General features: G+C 38.6%; 1 protein-coding gene across 5 annotated transcripts in view; it reads right to left on the bottom strand.

Moving 5' to 3' along the window:
* Window positions 1-20,126, bottom strand: part of LOC117435366 (phosphatase and actin regulator 1-like) — a 254,805-nt gene that overhangs the window by 53,222 nt on the left and 181,457 nt on the right. For all 5 annotated transcript variants that reach the window (XM_034920762.2, XM_059014049.1, XM_034058461.3 and 2 more), the window contains one exon: window positions 15,413-15,493. In XM_034920762.2, the coding sequence (XP_034776653.2) occupies window positions 15,413-15,493 (81 nt within the window). The remainder of the gene's footprint in view (window positions 1-15,412; window positions 15,494-20,126) is intronic.

Below are 20,126 nucleotides of genomic sequence, written 5' to 3'. Positions count from 1 at the left end.
CTCTCGAGGGTCCGCTGCTGCTGCTGCCGTCGCCTCCCGAGGGTCCGCTGCCGCCGCCTCCCGAGGGTCCGCTGCCACTGCCGTCGCCTCCCGAGGGTCCGCTGCCGCTGCCGTCGCCTCCCGAGGGTCCCAAGGGTCCGCTGCCGTCGCCTGGGGTCGCCAGGTTTATATACTCTGGCCGAGGGATTAACTAGTAGTTAATTATCTTATTATCCATCGGCCAGAGTCTGCACGCGTTTGGTAAGGATGCATGACTGTCAGCTAGTTAAATAATCAGTAGCTGATCAGCCATGCATCCTCACGGGGTTTTTAAATATAATAATAAAAGACGCGGCGCTTTTACCCGCGCCGCAAACAAAAATACAAATAATAATAAATAGGGGCGGGACACTCCGCCACAACTATAATAACAGCATTAGAGTGGTAACTTCTGAGACCCAAGGACAAAAGCTTACCATTTCCAGCCACAAAACCGCGGTTACTACGTAATGTGTGTGTTGTTGCTTTTTTTAAAACATTTGGTAAGAATAGTTTATTGTATTTAGTAAGCTTTTACTCCAAATGTTTGTGTCACTTGTTTTAATAGTAGAAATAAATTGGGGGCCAAATTAACTTTAAGGGTTCCTAACTGCATCAAATTAATTTATTTGTATTTCAGAGCAAAACTGATTATGTTATTATTTAGAGATCCAAATTAAGGACATAGAAATATAGTCACTCAAGCATTTTGATCTGAATGGCAAAAGTTGGAAATCTTCTAAAGCTTAATTTTTTTTCATCACACATACAGTATCTGTTTGAAATCAGGCTACAGTTCCTCGCCGAGACTTTCATTTTTCACCTTTGCAAATTTAAATTGCCTTAAAGTCAGTTGACTATCTTTGCAATATTTCATAATTGCTTTGTATTTTTTTTCATCTTTCTGCTCCACTTGTAGAGTTTTTTTTTTCAACATGGTTGGGCAAAATAAATGCATGACCAATTATACAATATAAATGTTTTCTTGTTTTATTTATTTTTTTAACAAAGCTTTTCCTCACTGCAGTTCCAGTTCATGCTCCTCGATCATGTGCTAATTTCTACTTCAGAGACTTATTTCAGGCAGAAGTTACTGTCAAGTACACCAGGCCTAGGCTGTTTCTGTTTTCTTCCATAGCCTTCCTTGTTCTTAAACTTTGTTTACAGATGAACCAATGAGAAAGCTCTGAAATACACCCTGAGGCAAGAATGTTGCCTACTGCTTGCCAGCCACCAACACAGTATCCATAGAAACAGTCAATCAGTGCATTCCAAGTTCATCGATTCGCCTAAATTGAAACTAAATTTTGAACAAAATACTGAACCAGTAGAGTGCCTTTAGCAGCAAAAAAGGTGATGTACACTTTAACTGTGCAGAAGTAGGACTACCTTTTTATGATTACACAAGACTGTTGTCTTACGCAATCAGCTTATGACACAACTTACGAGGCAGAGCGAATTGAAGCGAAGAAGAGTAGGTTTGATCAGTAATTGTTTAATTTTTAGATTTTAATTTTTTTGCCAAATCGACAATTAATATCAACGTTTATTTTAGAAAGAATTTACCAGGTTTTTTTTTTTCGATCTTTATTTTTCAATTCAAGCACAGAATTTTATGCTTTAAAAAAATGCCATTGAAAAACGTCTAATTTAGCAACATTCTAATTGAAATAACGTTTGGTCACAGCTGAGCTATACATTTAAAAATTCTCTCAAATAAACGTAGTAAACGCAGCATATAAAAGTGTATTACACAGACCTTTGTAGCATAAATTTATGAGTACAAATAATATGCACAGAACAAACAATTAGATAGTTGAACAGAACTAACTTGCACTTATTAGTCTGAGCTCCCCCCTCTCCTGCTTCAAACCACTGGAAAGGCAAGTGTTTTTCTCTTGTGCCCCATTTTCAAATCAAACTAGTAACTGTCACCACATACCTAAAGCAAAAGTTGACATACACCTCAACCCGCTAATTTTAAAGTAGGCGCTTTGAATGACAGGCGCTGTAGCTGACAAATGAGAGCATTCTAGCACTGCTTCAATCAGCGAGATCTGTCAGAACAGGAAGAAACTACAGTACTAACGGACCACAGCCATTCAGAGCAGAACAGAGACGGAACAGACAGCAAGTATAAAAACTACAGAAACTAGAGAGGATTTCTAAATGATTATTTTTGGTAAGAAAATAAAAAATAGCGAGTGGTTTTACAGACGTTTATTGTATATAAATCTATTTATTTCAACTCATATTTTTGGGTAATTTGACGTTTAACGAGCTTTACCGATTAATATTGAAAAGTAGCAAGCCTAGTTATAACCATAAGAGTTTGTCCTACTGCATGATTAACACCTAATAAATATGAAATATGTTATTATAATTGTATTGGATATATGCATTTGGATATACATTTGTAATAATTTAATATTTAAGTGCTAACAACTGACATTGAGGTCCTTAAAGGGTACATCAGCACTACATGAACAATAAAACATAAACTATCCTACCTTGCTGTTCTGAATGTATTTGGTCATTGTATAATAATTCGTATGCATCCAAACATTTGCATAATGCCGCACTGCTATGTCCAAAATTATTCTTCTGCAGCATCTCTTCTGAGCCAAAAAACTTGACTTGTGTACGATCAGATGTACTGAACATGCCCAGTGAAGCGTTGGGTAAGCAAAATTACCTCCGCGTGGAAACACACAAGTCTGATCTAATTTTCCATAAGGAAGGAACTTGGACTTTCCCACTCAACAGTGTGTACATGATTGTGCATGTGTTGTGTCAGGAAATGCAAATGAAAACGAAGGATGAAAAAATGCATAATTCTGAAAGGTAATACATATTTTCCAAATCTCATGTCCATTCTGCAAACATTCCAAATCAGCTGGAGCTGTATCTGAGACTTTGTAGATGTATATTGAAATAACACAGTGCTGAGCTCCCGAGTGGCGCCCCCAGATGAGTTCAATTTTCAGCTTTGCCCAACACCTGGTCGTCTAATGGTTAGAAGGAGACCTGGAGAGGCCTACAAGCCACAGTGTCTCGCACCCACTGTGAAATGTGGTGGTGGATCGGTGATGATCTGGGGGTGCTTCAGCAAGGCTGGAATCGGGCAGCTTTGGCATGAATCAAGCCAAGTACAAGGTTGTCCTGGAAGAAAACTTGCTTCCTTCTGCTCTGACAATGTTCCCCAACTCTGAAGATTGGTTTTTCCAGCAGGACAATGCTCCATGCCACACAGCCAGGTCAATCAAGGTGTGGATGGAGGACCACCAGATCAAGACCCTGTCATGGCCAGCCCAATCTCCAGACCTGAACCCCACTGAAAACCTCTGGAATGTGATCAAGAGGAAGATGGATGGTCACAAGCCATCAAACAAAGCCGGGCTGCTTGAATTTTTGCGCCAGGAGTGGCATAAAGTCACCCAACATAAATGTGAAAGACTGGTGGAGAGCATGCCAAGACGCATGAAAGCTGTGCTTGAAAATCAGGGTTATTCCACCAAATATTGATTTCTGAACTCTTCCTAAGTTAAAACATTAGTATTGTGTTGTTTAAAAATGAATATGAACTTATTTTCTTTGCATTATTCGAGGTCTGACAACACTGCATCTTTTTTGTTATTTTGACCAGTTGTCATTTTCTGCAAATAAATGCTCTAAATGACAATATTTTTATTTGGAATTTGGGAGAAATGTTGTCAGTAGTTTATAGAATAAAACAAAAATGTTCATTTTACCCAAACACATACCTAGAAATAGTAAAACTAGAGAAACTGATAATTTTGCAGTGGTCTCTTAATTTTTTTCCAGAGCTATATATATATATATATATATATATATATATATATATATATATATATATATATATATACTGTATATAAATGCATTAGAAAAACTTTCTTAAAACTTAGTCTGTTGCTTTCAATTTCTTAGTTTATACATTCTTTTAATAGTTTTGGCAAATGATCATAAAAACAAAATCATAAAGTTACCTGAGTCACAATTAAGCTCATAAAGCTACCGGTCAGTCTTTAAGTCACCACATGGCCTAATATATTCAGATGAACTACTCTGGACAAAGATCTACCCAACACGCTCAGACCATATATCTCTCTGAATTTCGACATGGCGCACAGTGACCGGCAGGGGGAGGTAGAATTAAGTGAATGATCTCATCAAACATGTACCATATCATATCCTCTCGAGCTGGCCAGATTGTATACACTATACACTAACTATTATGTGTAATTTGCATTTACGTGTATTTATGTCAACCCTTTTACTCTGGAAAAGTAACATGGTTGACGAAGGTCGGCCATTACTCACCATGTGGTGAAGGTAATGGGAGCACATGTTGAGCATTAAGAAAGGGATCAAATTATTCTATTGATCATATTTTAAATGTAGTAAAATGTCATGGTTTTCTACATAAATTGAGGGTAACAGGGATGACGTAGTATGTTCGTCCCCTTGTGTCAAACAATATAAAACATTTTAAAAAATTGTCTAAAAGAGGAGCAAATTACTTGTTTGTGCACCATGGTCTTCCTGGTGGGCAAATTATGTTACTTCCTTAGAATCACATGACTTGAGGAACAGTACCATTGTTTTATAGGGGAGTTTCATCATAGTAACAGGGTTGACAATGGATTGAGGGACACGAATAAATTTGCTTTTTTTAAAATTACAGATTAATTAATATAAAAAGATATGTATCTGAACAGTAAGAAGACAATGTGGATTTTATAATACTGGTGAGATTTTGAGAACATGTTTGGATTTTATGGGTTATATGCTTAATAGAAGTTGAAAGATAATGATTGGGGACATGGCAAAATCTGATGTTCTTAGACATAAAAGTGTTTTTAATACATGAAAAAAAAACCTTGGATGACTGACATTGTGCTTTATTACTAGAAAAACACACATATAATCACATATAAACAGCAGATAAGTTTAGTTTAATATTAATTCAAAACTTTTCAAAAATATGTTAGAGGGACACAAAAAAAAGGTCCTCTATTCGTGGAATGACCCAGGCATGTTTTCTTTTCTGTAAATCAATAAATGGTTATTCTGCATCAATTGTGGACTCCTGGAGTACTGTAGTGAATCTGGTATTTTCCTTGTAGCTTTCAGAATAGAACATGATTGTGTTATATTTATTTAACATTATTTTAGTAAAAATAAATATTAATGTAATAAGCTTATTTAACTAATGTTATTTTAAATGGTAGAACAAATACTGTAGGGTGTACAACATTTTATATTTTTTCACCTACATCTCATTCATGGTATTTCCAATTCTTATTTTGTTTTCCTTTTTTTCACATCCTTGAAACTTACTGTATTTAAAAAAAAGTTTTAGCTCTGCAAGGTTCATAGCAATATGTTCTCCACTGAAGACAATTACAAGACGTTCTAGTTAGTTGCCCCCACAGACTTGTTGCCTTATCAATTTGAACCTAAATGTTAAGAATGAGACTAATTGGATTATTAATCATTGTATAGTGACAACCCTAATCAAGACCACATGCTTAATAGCATACCACAAATACCCATAAAGTGGTCGTTTCATAAAAAAAGTGGTTTCCAAGAAACAACCTTCAAAAATTCAGCCAAACACAGATCAATACTGTGATAAAAAATATGTACAAATATCTTTTGACAAAATGAACTATGTTGAACCTGACTATAATTTGCATAGTTACTGTGCATGTGGAAGCAAATGCTGTGGGGGCTTTCTTGCTTCCAGAAGAATCTACACATAAACCTAATCCTAACCTTAAAGTGATTGTAGCAAACAGAATAATCTCTGTCATGCGCTTATATTTCTTATATAGCTCTCAAATGTGCAATTTTAAAAAAATGATATCTGGTACTTTATTAAGTTAAAGAAATCTCTGTTTGCAAGATCTTCCTGTCATTAACCAACCAGCTGCTTACCCTAATGACTGACATGCTTTACAGCCAGTAAGATGCATTGACACAAAAGACACAGCAGGGGTGAAATGACCTCAGACGTGAAGCATTAATAGACTTCCTAGAAGCACACTGATCATTTTCTTTAACCAAGTGTAGTGCCAAATGTCATGTTTTAAAATGAAAATACATGTTTGCTATGACATGTGTTTCTTTCAAAACTGCACATTTGAAACCTATATAATAAATGAAAGTGCATGACAGGTAAGATATATGAAATTATAGTGTTAGCAACAACCACTTTAAAGTCAATTTTACACTGCAAAACTGCTAATCAGTACAACAGTGGGACAATTTATATAATATTAGCTATTCAACAAATGCCATTCAAAGATTATATTCTCCCAGATAATTTAGCATTATGTAAGAAATAACCCACAACAAGGTGTGCGGTAAGACAATTCTTGCCTTCAACCACCCAGGAAGTGTGGTAAGAATTGTCTTACTGCACACCCTGGAGTGGGTTATTTCGCTTATAAAATTGCTACATTTTTTTTAAAAATAATTACACAAACTAGCTTTTTTAAGGAAAAAAATATGAAATATATTATGTATCCTTCCACTGAGAAAAAATGGTCCCTGAAGACTGTTTGATTGTAACATACTGTATATTTTGTACTTTTTTTATTTGCCACAAACATTACATTGAACATTGCCATTTATAGTAACATTTTCAAGATGAAATTACATTTGTGAATTGAAAGCCGACTGATTTCCCACATCTGAGGGAGGATTCATGGAACAGCCAAACACTGCACTGCACTGGCACTCGAGGGCAGGGCTTCAGAGTGCTGGTTACCGGCATCAGCTTTTCACAACGATGCCGGTAACCAGCATAGTCCTTCCCGTCAGCGGCGAGCACAATAGAATTCTATGCCGAACCCTACCTTGTTTAAAAGCTCAACAGTTGTGTCAGCAGAGAGCAGGAGATATTTTAAATTTAGTTTTAAATATGTTTCTGAAATTGGAGGCTAGTGGTGAGATTTATCTATTGTGTCGAATTTAAAAATTGCATACTCGCTAGTCAGTTTTATAAGTAGATGCCACTGCTGCATATACAATATATTAAATGCTGAGTGAGACTTGTGTGGTGATTTCTCGGATGGCTTTTGAATAGTGTTACTGCTACTCTCTGATTAAATAAATACCACAGTATATTTGCCAATTTTTCTGTAATTAGTGACAGAGATGAAAAAAAAAGATTGTTGAGTGATTTAAATGCTGTTTCAATTGTATGCTGACATTTTTACATACAGAAACACTGTTTAGATAATTGTTACTATTAAGGCATAGTAATATTACTAGATCAGATAAGTAAGCTGGTCTATGATGTCATAGCCGTGTAGTAAGACAATTATTACCGCAGTGTCATGTGATCTTGTTCAGCCAGTCACAGCGCTTAATTTATCCAAGCCATTTTATAAATAAGAAGAATCAACAACTTGCAGGTTTTGTGTAGTCAGTTTCCAGGTGAAGCATTCTTTATTTGTCTTAACCCTTTAAGGACCAATTGTTTTTCAGTGGGACGCTCCCCAGGGGCAGGTGTCTTTTGGCTGTATTTGACTCTAACTATAAAAATTCACTAAAAAACTATTTTTTACAGTACAGTCTGGGGAACAGTATAAAGCACTTATTTAGTATTTCATTGAAAAATATTGATGTTTGGGCAAATTAAAAGACATTGTTTCACCTGACTGATTTTGTGATCTTTATTTGCACATAAATAATAAGTAGATTTTGGAGTTTCAAAAGAGATAAAGGTTACCTGAAGGATCCTACAACACTCCCTGAAAGTTGTGTTGAATTTTTTTTTTTTTTTTTTTTTAATATGGGCAAAATACAAGACATTCTTTCACCTGAGTAATTTTATGAATTTAGAGCATTTTATTAAAAAACAAACACCACATGGTTTCGAACTGAACGTTTATTTAAAATAAATAATACTGAGAACACCTATATTATATAACTGAATCACTGTCAGAAGATTCTGATTCACCATTAATCAGATGACAGTATGTCTACCAACAATGATCTAATCGTCTAATCGTTTACATTGTGTGCATACCAATTTCTGTACATAAACAGTAAGCAAATACACAAAATATTCTATTATCAAAGCAGTATTTTACAAACAGAAAGAACAGAATAAATAGTGCTAAATAAACTACAAAACTATTATAAGTAAACATAGTAAGCCCTCCCAAGCCTATGGCAGAACCACCCCTAATTGCAATGCCATAAAATAAACGTTTATTCTCAGGATCTTTATAAATATTTATTAATAAAATAGTTCTTCATTCCATTATTATCAGTAATAAGGGAAGAAAAATGAAACAGATATCAGCTCCTGAAACATTATCTGCTTAAATCCACTTATTTCTTGATTTTTATAAATGTTGTAAAAACATACATACTAAAACACGAGACAGAATAAATGTTCTAATATAATTATAAGTCAAATACATTCCTATGATGTTTTGTTTCTGCGTGCTACTGTAAACTGTCTCTGGTCTTTAAAAATGAAATGCCCATCTCAGGGAGTGAAATTCAATCCCTTCCTTATCCAATGATATGTGTTTCCAACCTGTAAGGCAAAGTATTGTGGCCCTGTAAATCAATAAACTGAAGTGTGTTTTTTATTGTGTTTACACGATCACGGTCTTTCTCCAGAGACAGTATAGCAAACACATGGTTTTATGATGAATACACTGCTTATTACTATGACCATTTCCATTTGCTGAGGTAAGAGATTTGCACATATAAGAAAAGCATATTGAGTGTTATTAACATGGTAACCAAAGCATTCCTTAATCTGTTTGAAAATCACAGTGGTTGTTATAGAATCTCACTGTGACAGGGACAGAATGAATCTGAGCTGTAAATCTCCCTCCTGACCTGTGAGGACACTGCGCTCGAGGGCTGGTAGGACCTGAAGCTGTTGTACTGTCAGGTGTACTCCTTGTGGTCAGTACTTCAGTGTGCACTGATTGGCTAGATTTTGATGCAGTGTACACTGATTGGCTAGATTTTGGTGCAGTGCTGATTGTGAGGAGGAGCCTGGCAGTATATAGGGGAGCTGTTTTGGGGGGCTCGCTCTTGAGTGTTGGGCTGCATTGTGTTGGCTGTGTTTTTGCAACCAGCTTTGTGCTTACATCGTTGCAGACTACAAGGAGTGACTTGAAGGATCAGCGCAGAGATACACGCTCTGTAGAGAAGCTGCAGACTGAGGACCCCTGTGCCGTGCTGCCTGACCCTGTTGTACCAGCTCTGTGAACGATTCTTTATTTGGATCGTGTAAAAGTGTTCAGGACTTGTTTGTTTATTTATTTTTTTCAGCCTGAGCTTAACCACCGCTAGTTCTGTTCAGGCGTGTTTATTTTTGTTTGCCTGTAATAATAAAAGGCACCTACGTGGGGCGTTAGTCTGCATCTCCTGTTGTTGACATCATTGTTGTGCAACCACTCACCACATGCTGGCAAGTTGATGTCAGAAGTGGGATGCTCAACAGTTTGCTGCATTTCTGGCTGAGCAGGAACGTCATCGTGAAGAAGAGAAGCAAAGAAGGACTGCTCGGGAACTCCAGAATCAGACAGCAATCCTGGATCAGTTGTCAGCGGTGGTTCAGGAGAGGGGACCGATGCCAACCCAGTCTTTTGCCAAAGACACGGCGGTGACACCATTGGTGGTACCACCCAACCCCAAACTGTAGAAGATGACGCTGGAGGATGATCCTGATGCCTACTTAGTGCCTTTTGAACGGGTGGCTGTGATAGCCAGGTAGCATCGGGATTGGTGGGCTACCCAGCTTGCCCCCTGCTTAGTTGGAGAGGCCCAGGCTGCGTACCGGGCGATGGAAGACAGCGCAGCCCTGGATTACACTCAAGTGAAGCAGACGATCCTCCAGCATCTCAACATCTCCAAGGAAATGTATCCACACCAGTTCCAAGAATACCGAATACCACCAGGAATACGGCCTCGGGTGGCAGCTCAGTATTTGGCAGATCAGCTAGCCCGTTGGTTGCGCCCGACCCAGCAAACCACTGACGAGATTATACAGTTACTCGTAGTGGAGCAGTTTCTGTACATCCTACTCCCAATACTACAAGAATGGGTGGAGCGGTCTGTCTGGCTGAGGCATGTGAAAACGCAGCTGTCATCCAAGCTCCTTCGCCCTCTTCCAAACCGATTTCAGCCAGCACCAGCACCAGGTCCCAAGGCGGTGCCAAAGGCCACACCTGCACCATTCCCGGCACCTAAAGGGGGTCAACACCGACTCTCAATGAGCACAGCGCCCTCCTCCAAATGGAAGGCATGGCTAGCTCCCAGCTGGGAGAGATCAACCCCCCCCCTCCCCAGTCCACTGGTAAAGGACCAGCGGGACAAGGCGGCCTCAGCAGTGTCCTCCATCCCAGTCTGCTTCCGGTGCCACCAACCAGGACCATTGCTTGTGTGTGTCCTGCCGCGATGGAGTGTGAAGTGGCTTGCCTGCACCAACCTTCGGAAGCAGGTAAGACTTGGGGTCAGGGTCAGGAGGGGCCTTCTATCATGCTGGCAAAGGTTGGAGAAAAGAGTACCCACGCTTTAGTGGATTCTGGGTGTTGTCAAACTATCATTTTGGCTGAGTTATTGGAGGGTGTGTCTTGGCAGCCACAAGGCTCTGTGGCCATCTCCTGCATCCATGGGAATACCAAGGCATACCCGATCAGAAAAATTAGTTTGTTCACAGGGGGACTCACTTGCCACGTAATCATGGCAGTGGCGGATAAACTGTCACATCCAGTGATTCTGGGGCCAAAGTACCAACCACTGATAGCAAAGCAATCGATGGCGGACCCGCCCAAAGACGTAGGCATTGTAGAATCAGAGCCGTGAAAAGAAATTGGACAGGTTTTCCCACTCAAAGCTGACCTGTTCCCTTCCTGTTTCCGGCCCCGGAAAACTAGGAAAGAAAGAAGGACAGAAAAATGGGAAAGGATGCTGATGAGACATGGGTGGGGCTTGGTACGAGAGTCCTCTTTGTTGCGCAAATATCAGGAAAGGGGGGTAGGTGTGCAGTGTAGTCGGAGGAGCGAGGTTACTGGATCTTAGGGTTCAGGCCACTACACCATCTCTTGATGTGCCGAAGTTTTGGGACCGGAATGTTGACCTGAGGTGGGAACAAAACAACGACCCCACACCCTAGTGAACATTCGGGGGCAAGTGTGACATCGAGGTGGAAGGCAGTTGACGACACCTGCCCGCTGACATACCCGCACTACGTTATATCCGGGCACTTACTGTATTGGGTAACTCGGGCCTCCGGCACAGGTCAGACTGTAAAACAGTTATTGGTTCCAGAGCCTTTCCGAGCTGAAGTCACGAGGCTACCTCATGATATTCCGTTTTCAGGGCACTTGGACTATGAAAAGACTTTGGAATGGATACTGGCCCGATTTGTAGCGGTATGTTGTGGGATGTCCAGAGTGTCAAAAAGTGGTGCCAGGTCGAGTTTGCCCCACTTCGTTGGTCCCACTGCCCATTATTGGAACCCCGTTTGAAAGGATTGTCATGGACATAGTGGGTCCATTGATTCCGTCTGACTCCAGGTACAGTCATAATTTGGAAGTGGTGGACTACGCAACTCTATACACGGAGGCGGTGCCTCTACGATCCACTGGTGCAGCAGCAATCGTAAAATAGCTTGTTAGGATTATGGCTAGAGTAGGGATACCGAAAGAGATTTTGACGGATAATGGAACTAACTTTGTGTCTAAGACCCTGCAACAAGTGTATAAATTACTCAAAATTTGTTCCATCAGAACCTCAGTTTATCATCTGCAGACAGATGGGATAGTGGAACGGTTCAATCAGACCTTGAAATGGATGCTGAGATGATTTGGAAACCAAGAAAAAAAAATTTGGCAACCCTTCTCCCGTATCTTCTCTTTGCGGTGCACGAGGTGCCTCAGAGCTCAACTGGATTATCACCTTTTGAGCTCTTGTATGGGAGGCAGTCTCAAGGCATTTTGGACCTCGTAAGTGCGGGTTGGGAGGAGGGACAAAGTGACTCTAAAAACGTAGTCAAGTATGTACTACTTCTTCGAGACTGCCTGGAGTTGGTCGGTCGATTGGCCCAAGAAAATCTGAGATCGTCTCAACAGCAGCAACAGCAGCAGTACAACAAAAATGCACAATTTCTGACCTTTCGGCCTGGTAACCAGGTGCTGCTGTTACTTCTCTCCATGGAATCTAAACTGTTGGATAAGTGGCACGGTCCTTATGAGGTGGTTCGGGCAGTAGGTAGTGTGAATTATGAAATTTGGCAGCCCAATTGCCAAAGAGAACTACAAATTTACCATGTAAATTTACTGAAGCCCTGGAAGGAAAGATGAGTGTTGTTTGTTTCCCCAGGCAAGATAGAGGAGGATTATGGACCTTGTCTGTTTTCTCCCAAAACAGCTGAGATTCTGATGGGGAAAAGTTACTTCCCCGTCAAAAACAGGAGGTACGGTGTTTGGTGGAACGGTTTGCTGATGTTTTTTCTAAGGTGGTAGAACTAATATCTCATTGAACATGCCATTATTACTTCGCCAGGGATCATGGTTCAGCAGAGGCCTTAGCGAATCCAAGAAAGTCGGAGAGATGCGGTTCACACAGAGGTTCGGGCAATGCTCGAGCTTGGAGTCATTAAGCCTTCTCAGAGCGAATGGATTTTGTGTGGATTTCAGGAAAGTGAACGCGGTCTTCAAGTTTGACGCGTACCCGATGCCACGAGTGGACGAGCTCTTGGACCGACTGGGAAAGGTGAGGTATCTGTCGACTTTGGACCTGACGAAGGGCTACTGGCAAATACCACTAACCTGTGACTCACAAGAGAAAATGGCATTTGCTACTCTGGATGGTTTGTTCCATTTTCAGACTATGCCGTTTGGGTTACATGGGGCTCCGGCTACCTTTCAAAGACTTATGGACTGGGTCTTGAGACCCCATCAGAAATATGCGGCAGCGTATATTGACGATGTGGTCATTTATAGTTCACCTGGGTGGAACATATTGATAGATTAACACCCATCTTACAGTCTTTGAGGGAGGCAGAGCTGACCATGAACCTAAGCAAATGCACGTTTGGTAAGGCACAGACACAGTATTTGGGGTATGTTATGAGGAATGGTTGGGTGAAACCAATGGTGTCTAAGGTCCAGGCTTCGATGGACGCTGCGATCCTCAAAGCCAAGACCCAGATGAGATCCTGTCAGGAGACATTTGAGGCAATACAGAGGAGACTTTGCCAGGCGCCAGCTTTAATTACACCAGAGAGGTGGAACTTAAAGAAAAGTGAGAACTAAAAATATCAAAACAATTGCTAATCATGCTGGATTTCGCCCAGCAAGGTACTTGTTTTGTTTAATTATTGTGTCTGTCTGTTTTGGCCATTGTGACATTGTGTTTGGTGTTTTGTTTGTTCAATTATTTTGTTTTCTTTAATAAATGCGTGCTCAGCACTTCAACCCGTAGTACTGGTGCCTGTGTTTCTTCCTGGTCTGACGTCACCACCCAGCCATCCTGCCACAGGTACACATCAACGATGAAAGCAAGGACAGCATTGGTGGCCCTGGACCGCTAACATGGTACAGATGACTGGTGTTGTTTATTTTATTTCCATGTGTGGTTTGATAATGAAAGGTACAGTGAGTGGTGATTGAATTATGTATTGTAGCTCCTGGTGTAGCTGTTATTTACTTGCTAATGCAGCAGCTAGTCAACAAATTGTCTCATTGAAGCCAACTACAAAAGACCAAAAGCCCTATGTAATGTTGTCACAACATTAAAGAATCAGATTGTAATTTCTTGTTTGGAGTACACTGTGACTTAAATAAAGTCACAGGATATTTAACATAAATCAGTTAACAATGGTTTGAAAGAGTTCAATCTACCCTATTTTTGTATTTTGTTATTCAACTCATTACTTGGCTTCTAAGTAGACCAGGAACAAATATTCAGCAAATATTTGTACCCCTAGGCCCTAGGGGAACAAATATTAGTTCCAACCAGTGAACAGTTCCCCCTACATGCAAGTTTGTTATTGATCCGATTTTGATGTAAATGATGCATGTATAATGCCAGTAAATGTGAGCAACGTTTGCTGTTATCATGTATTATTGTAGGTGAGACTGGACCTGTCAGAGGGGAAAGTGGTCTTATATGCACTTTTTTATGTACAAAAGTAAGGGTGTACAAATATTCGGAAGGGGAACTAATATTAGTTCCTGGGGGAAGAGATATTCGGGGTGGAACATATATTCCTGACACCAGTAATAAAGCTTATAATGTTGTAACTTGGTGTGGTGGTAAATACCTTGGTGAATATGGCCTCATGCAATCACCCAAAGAATGTAACTTCAATCTTTCAATCACACAATCATACAGTAATGGCTATTACAGATAGATCCTAACACAAAAGAGGCAAGCAGTAGAACCAGTTTTAGTTATTGGTTTTCAACAATGGTCAATAAATATGCTGACTAACTTACAATGTCAAGAGTCAACAGCAAAAGATTTATAGAAAAAAACCTTTCTTTTTTTTTTTGCTCCATAAACTGGTTAGGCCTACATACAGGACTGAGACTATGTAGCTCTGTAAATTCTTGAGACACCAAACGTAAGCATATACTGCAGCTACTGGAAATATCTTTAAATGCACTCACAGGCTATATCACTTAGTATTTATTGTTTGAGTGTGGAAGCTGTTACATGAACTTACTAAGTGCAAACGTTTAACTGGAGCAAAAAATAATAATAAAAAACAAAACAGAATACTGACCTCCCCTTTATAATGTTATTAGATTTTCCACTAATGGGACATGTAGTTAAAAGATAAGAGAGAATAGTACAATTTTTAAAATAAGATACCGATTAATGTTTAACCCTTTGCGGTCCATTTATTCAGCGCCTGTCAGGTGCGTCAGGTCCAATTTATTTTCACACGCGCAGTTTATTTTAGACGTGCTGTTTAAAAGTATTTTTTCACAGTAAAACAGGTTCAAAAGGCACTGCATATCAACAGGACACTCAGTACTGCATCTCCAGCCTCGCCCCACCCCTTGTTCGCTGTATTTTTCACATACTTCTTCATAGTCGTACATACCGATAAATCATCTTCTGATCGCTCGTTTTATCACCAAACTCCTCAAAAATGTGATCCAACTGATCGACCGGGTCCGACATCAGACCGGAAAGGAAGAATTGTAATGTCGGACCTGGTCCGACATAGGACCGCAAAGGGTTAAGCTTTCTGTCCTTTCTATACAGTTCACGTTAGAACGTGTAAACAGTATAGATACTTTTTGGTGACAAGGGCAGTGAAAGACATCACTGCATTTTTTTCCAAGTTACAGTATTTGAACCTGACAGAACTTACCTTTTTCAAATATTTCTTTCAGCACTCCCCGCTTGATCAGCTCGTCCCTGCTTTGCCTCATTGATATCTTTCTTTCTAGTGCTAGAAAAAGAAAAGCACATTTATGTATTTGAATTGAAATGAAAAAAATTATGAATTCCAAAAATTATGGAAGATAAGCACATATTGTATAATGAAGATGGCAGTGATAGTAACTGATGATGATAAACTTCAATTTCAGTTTCACAGTCGGTCCAATGTAGAAATTTTGTCAAATAAAAATGTAATAACGCAGGGATAACAATTGTGAAAAAAACGTGTTGGCTTGAAAACATGAAATGTGAAAGAAACTTTAAAAGCAATTTGTTGGGGTTCAACAATAACTTTAAAACACTCAATAAATTCTGAGGTTTAAACTATAACAAATTTTGATTTTGTTTTGCACAGTTTTACCACAAATTGATTAGATGTGTTCAATGGCTTGCTAAATGCAATGTCTTTAAGTGTGAGGCTGCATTACATATAAAGCATGTGCACATTAAGAGCACTCAATAACTAGTACAAACATTAGGTTGTTATCATAACCCTGGTTCCCTGAAATAGAAATGTAACCATTACAGAATGGGTATTTACCTCCTAAAGACCCCAGAGCTGAATAATTTGTACCAAAGCTGCTCCCATTCGGTAATGGTTACATTTCGTACTTGAAAGGAATCATTTTTTTTAGTTACAGGATGTACACCACTGAATTGGTATAGCCAGTTATTATTAAACAGATCTACTGAACTATAAATGTTAACATTATAAGATGGTTAGGTTGGATTTAAATGTTACTTTGTTTGACATAAATAGTAAAACATTAGTACTATAATAGGTTTTTATGACAATATCAAATCCACAGCTGTGTTGGACAATTATCTGACAGAACAGTTTAATAAATAAAGCTGTATGGATATAAATGTATATTCTTATTGTTGAAACAAAGCTGGCAACATAGGACAAAATGTTATCACTGATGTTACTTTAAGCCAGTGTGGAGACATACTGTAACTATGGTATGTGTATTCCCATACTATTCCAACACCTACATTAGAAAGTAGCATCATGTAATATTTGGGATAAAAATGTACACAGTGTATAAAGTGATAAGCAGTAACTAGGTTAAATCCCAATGAAAATCATTATGAAATTTTAATTATCAAAAATAATGCATAGATTAAATTGTTCAGGTTAGCCTACAAATAAAATGACGTAAAATCAGCAGTCGTGAAAATGACCGCTAGATGGTTGTTAATCAATATTTCTGACAACAAACATTTAATGCCCTTTCCAATAAATCTATTCACATATTCCCCTAGAGTTCAAATGAATTACTTACACATGTTTTAACTTGCAAAATAAAGTGCCTGAAGGTTAGTCTGAAGGGTAAACTTAATTTATGTTCCTAACACTGTTTAAAATAAATATGCAGATATAGATAGTATAAGCAATAAACTGCTAATTTTGAAAAAAGAAATGTGAATCAATCTGTTGTCTTCAGTTTAATCAGGTATAAACCAAGAACACTACAACTCAGAAGGATGGCTCTATTTTCTATCTGTCAGTAACTGTGAAGCAGGTTGTACACAAAAATAAACTACCACCCAACAAGTAAGCAAATTGGGACAGTTGAACAAATGTGGAAAGGTATTTGTTGCAAATTTCAGAAGACCTCTTGCTCACTTAGTATCATTGTATCCAAAAGCATTAATCTGCTAGAAACCTGACCGCAGAGACAACTGGGTGTCTCAAGCTGAAGTCGAGGACACTTATTATCTCCAGGTAATGCTCTATAAGGAGGATATTAATGCTATTATAAACTAAAACAAATATTTGTGTCTGAAGACATTGTGTTTTAGGTTTTAATTTGGATTGTATCACTTAGGCTGCTTTAATGTCACAGTTTAGAAGAGAGGTGTGGAAGGGTGGTGGGCAATTCAGTGACACACACAGGAGACAGGGGTTTTATTTGAAAACACCGCACTGGTGCCCAGTTTTATTATTATTTTTCCTTTTAGCCCGCAGAGGGCGTTGTTGTCCGTGGCCTGAGTACCGGCAACGGTACACAGGACCACAGGAATACCAATACTGGTAACAGTTAAAAGCTGGCACACTCACAGGTGCTCAAAATAATAATGAAAACAAAAGGCGAAATGAAAAAGGAAAATAAAACACAGTAAATAAAACTACAAAACAAAAAGTGCTGCTTACGCAGTGCCCCCACTGCCGCTAAGCCGGTCAGTACGGGCCTCCGACCTATACTCAGTTAATGCCTATACACTGGGGTGGCTAGAGTTCCCCGTATAACTACACACGTCCCCTCGGAACTATATTGATGCACCTGTACCTCACCTTAGAACAAAAAATATGTAAATTCTCCACAATTTAAATAGACCCCTAGTCATAATAAACTTATGAAAACAGGAAAAAATATGGTATTTTCTAATTACTAGATTAAGTACTATGAATGGAAAACTGCTGTTAAAAATTAACAAAATAACATTAAATTAGTTAGACAGTGCAAATGCACCAACTAAAAATGTTATGTAAAATTATTGCAATAAGTCTCCTATAAGTATGCTGAAATTAAGAGCTCACTGCTCTGTTTGTATTCTATTACTACAATAAACTGTACCTTTTTTTACTATCTTTACACGTTAGTGGTGTGTGTTTTCTTACAGGTTCTATTAAGTTTGTCGCATCGCTGCACAGTTTCACTTGTCGCATCGTGTCTGGTGTGTAGCAGCCTTAAGAATCACCACTCCGTGTTCTGTTGCGATAGCCGGAGCTTCCTAAAAACGCTATTTTAAAAACTCTGAACCACTAATTGTAAACCACTACAATCTTAATATGAGAAAAAAGGCTTTTCTACAAACAAACTAAAAATGTGGTTTACTGAAACTTGTTGCTAACATCTACTTCAATAGCAGGTCTGAGGTAAAAGTTTTGGTAATGGAAAAACCTTGCTTTAAATATTAGTAAAAACCACTAAGTTTTATGAAAACATAACTTGCTGCAAAAGCTAATACTGGAGCGATTTTGGGACTCTGTACTGAAAAAGCAGTTTTGGTGATTAAAGTTATTGAAGGAACTACAGAATTATTGCCAGAGGACATCAAACTTCTTTCTTTCAAATATTCGAAGCAATGCCGAATTACTGGATTATCTGATTTCTTCAAACTAAGACTGATGCTCAAATCTACACAACAATAAGGATGGTAATTATACATTTCTATTGAAATTCACAGTACATATTCAGCTTTTGATGCTATTTTGTTGGTGTTTGAGATATAACATTGTGTAATATTTGGTACAGATTTTGAGGTTTTGCTCTTATCTTGAATTTTCTTTTAATCTTCTGAATATTTTTTTTTTTTACTTCTGAATAAATAGTACCTTTTAATATTTAGTAGTCTGTTTTATTTTCTTTGTCTGTCCAAAACACTCAAGCATTTTTAAAGAATCATAGGCAAGTTGTTACTAAACCATATTTCATGTTAAGTAAACATGTAGATAGGTACCTTAAGAACCTTCGATCCTTCGATTTATTTGAAATCCATGTGGTGGACCATTTTTACCCGACCATATTACATTTTTTATTTTTTTTATTTAGTGTGTCGAATTATAATTTTCTCCCTGATTTTCTCTCAATTTGGAATGGCTCAGGAGACCCAAAGATTCAGTGGGCCTCTTCCGATCCCACGACCAAGCCAGCTTCCTTTTTCACCCAGGAACTCGAGAGCGGATGTCAGCAAGCTACCGACCTCTGGAGGACAAAGGCTAGCCCTGCAGGTGTCCCCTCTGAACTTGGCATCGGCACCTGGCCAATGCAACACTCTCTTCGGAGTCCCCAGCGAAGACCGAACTACTTTGCACAGCCAGGACGTGAACCTGCGCTGTATGACTCATCCTGCGCACCACACACCTGCACTTCTACCAGGTGAGCCACTCGGGGACCCCTACCCAACCATTTTTATCCAAAAACCTAATTAATAAATATGCCTCACACTTTCAATGATGCATAAAAATGAAAGTTGTTTTTCACAACCATTGGTTCATTTCAATATACTGTAGTAAAAAGAAAAATAACATTCACATGTCATGTTTCGTTTGATTTGTTTTCTTATTGAGTGAATGTGTAAATAGTATAACAGTGCTTGTATATAAACAGTGAGTGACACTGGTAATATTAGGCTACACAGTGAGTTGCAGTAGGGATGCACAAAAAGTATCTGTATTAATTGAATGCCAATGCCCAAATAAAATGTTGACTTTAGATAGTAAGTTGTGGAGCGGTGCCCAACAACAAAATGTACCGGAGCAATGCTAAGGCCCACTCCAGACTCACCTGGCGCCTCTGAAGAATCAGTTTACGTAAAATCAAATAGATGACATGAACCAATAAAGATAATATCTGTTTAATTTAATTTAAATGTACATTAAGCTATGGCTTAATTTATAAGATGTGTAGGTTATACAATAAAGCCTGATGCTGACCTCACACAAAGTACTACACCACTGTAGTAATATACTGCCTGTATACCAGTATAGTATTTTTTATATGTAAAATCAGACATTGTAAAAATCAAGCCTTTCAGTTTTGTAACCATTAAAAGAAACCCCTTGATCACATTGCATTAATTGTTAACCTAATTAAAGACGGGGAAATATGCCAAAATATTAGCTATGGTAAGAT

This window comes from Acipenser ruthenus, chromosome 3 (genome assembly GCF_902713425.1).
Source record: "Acipenser ruthenus chromosome 3, fAciRut3.2 maternal haplotype, whole genome shotgun sequence".
Lineage (NCBI taxonomy): Eukaryota > Metazoa > Chordata > Actinopteri > Acipenseriformes > Acipenseridae > Acipenser > Acipenser ruthenus.
Note: the sequence above shows the minus strand (reverse complement) of the source record. Positions and strands in the feature narration are given on the sequence as shown.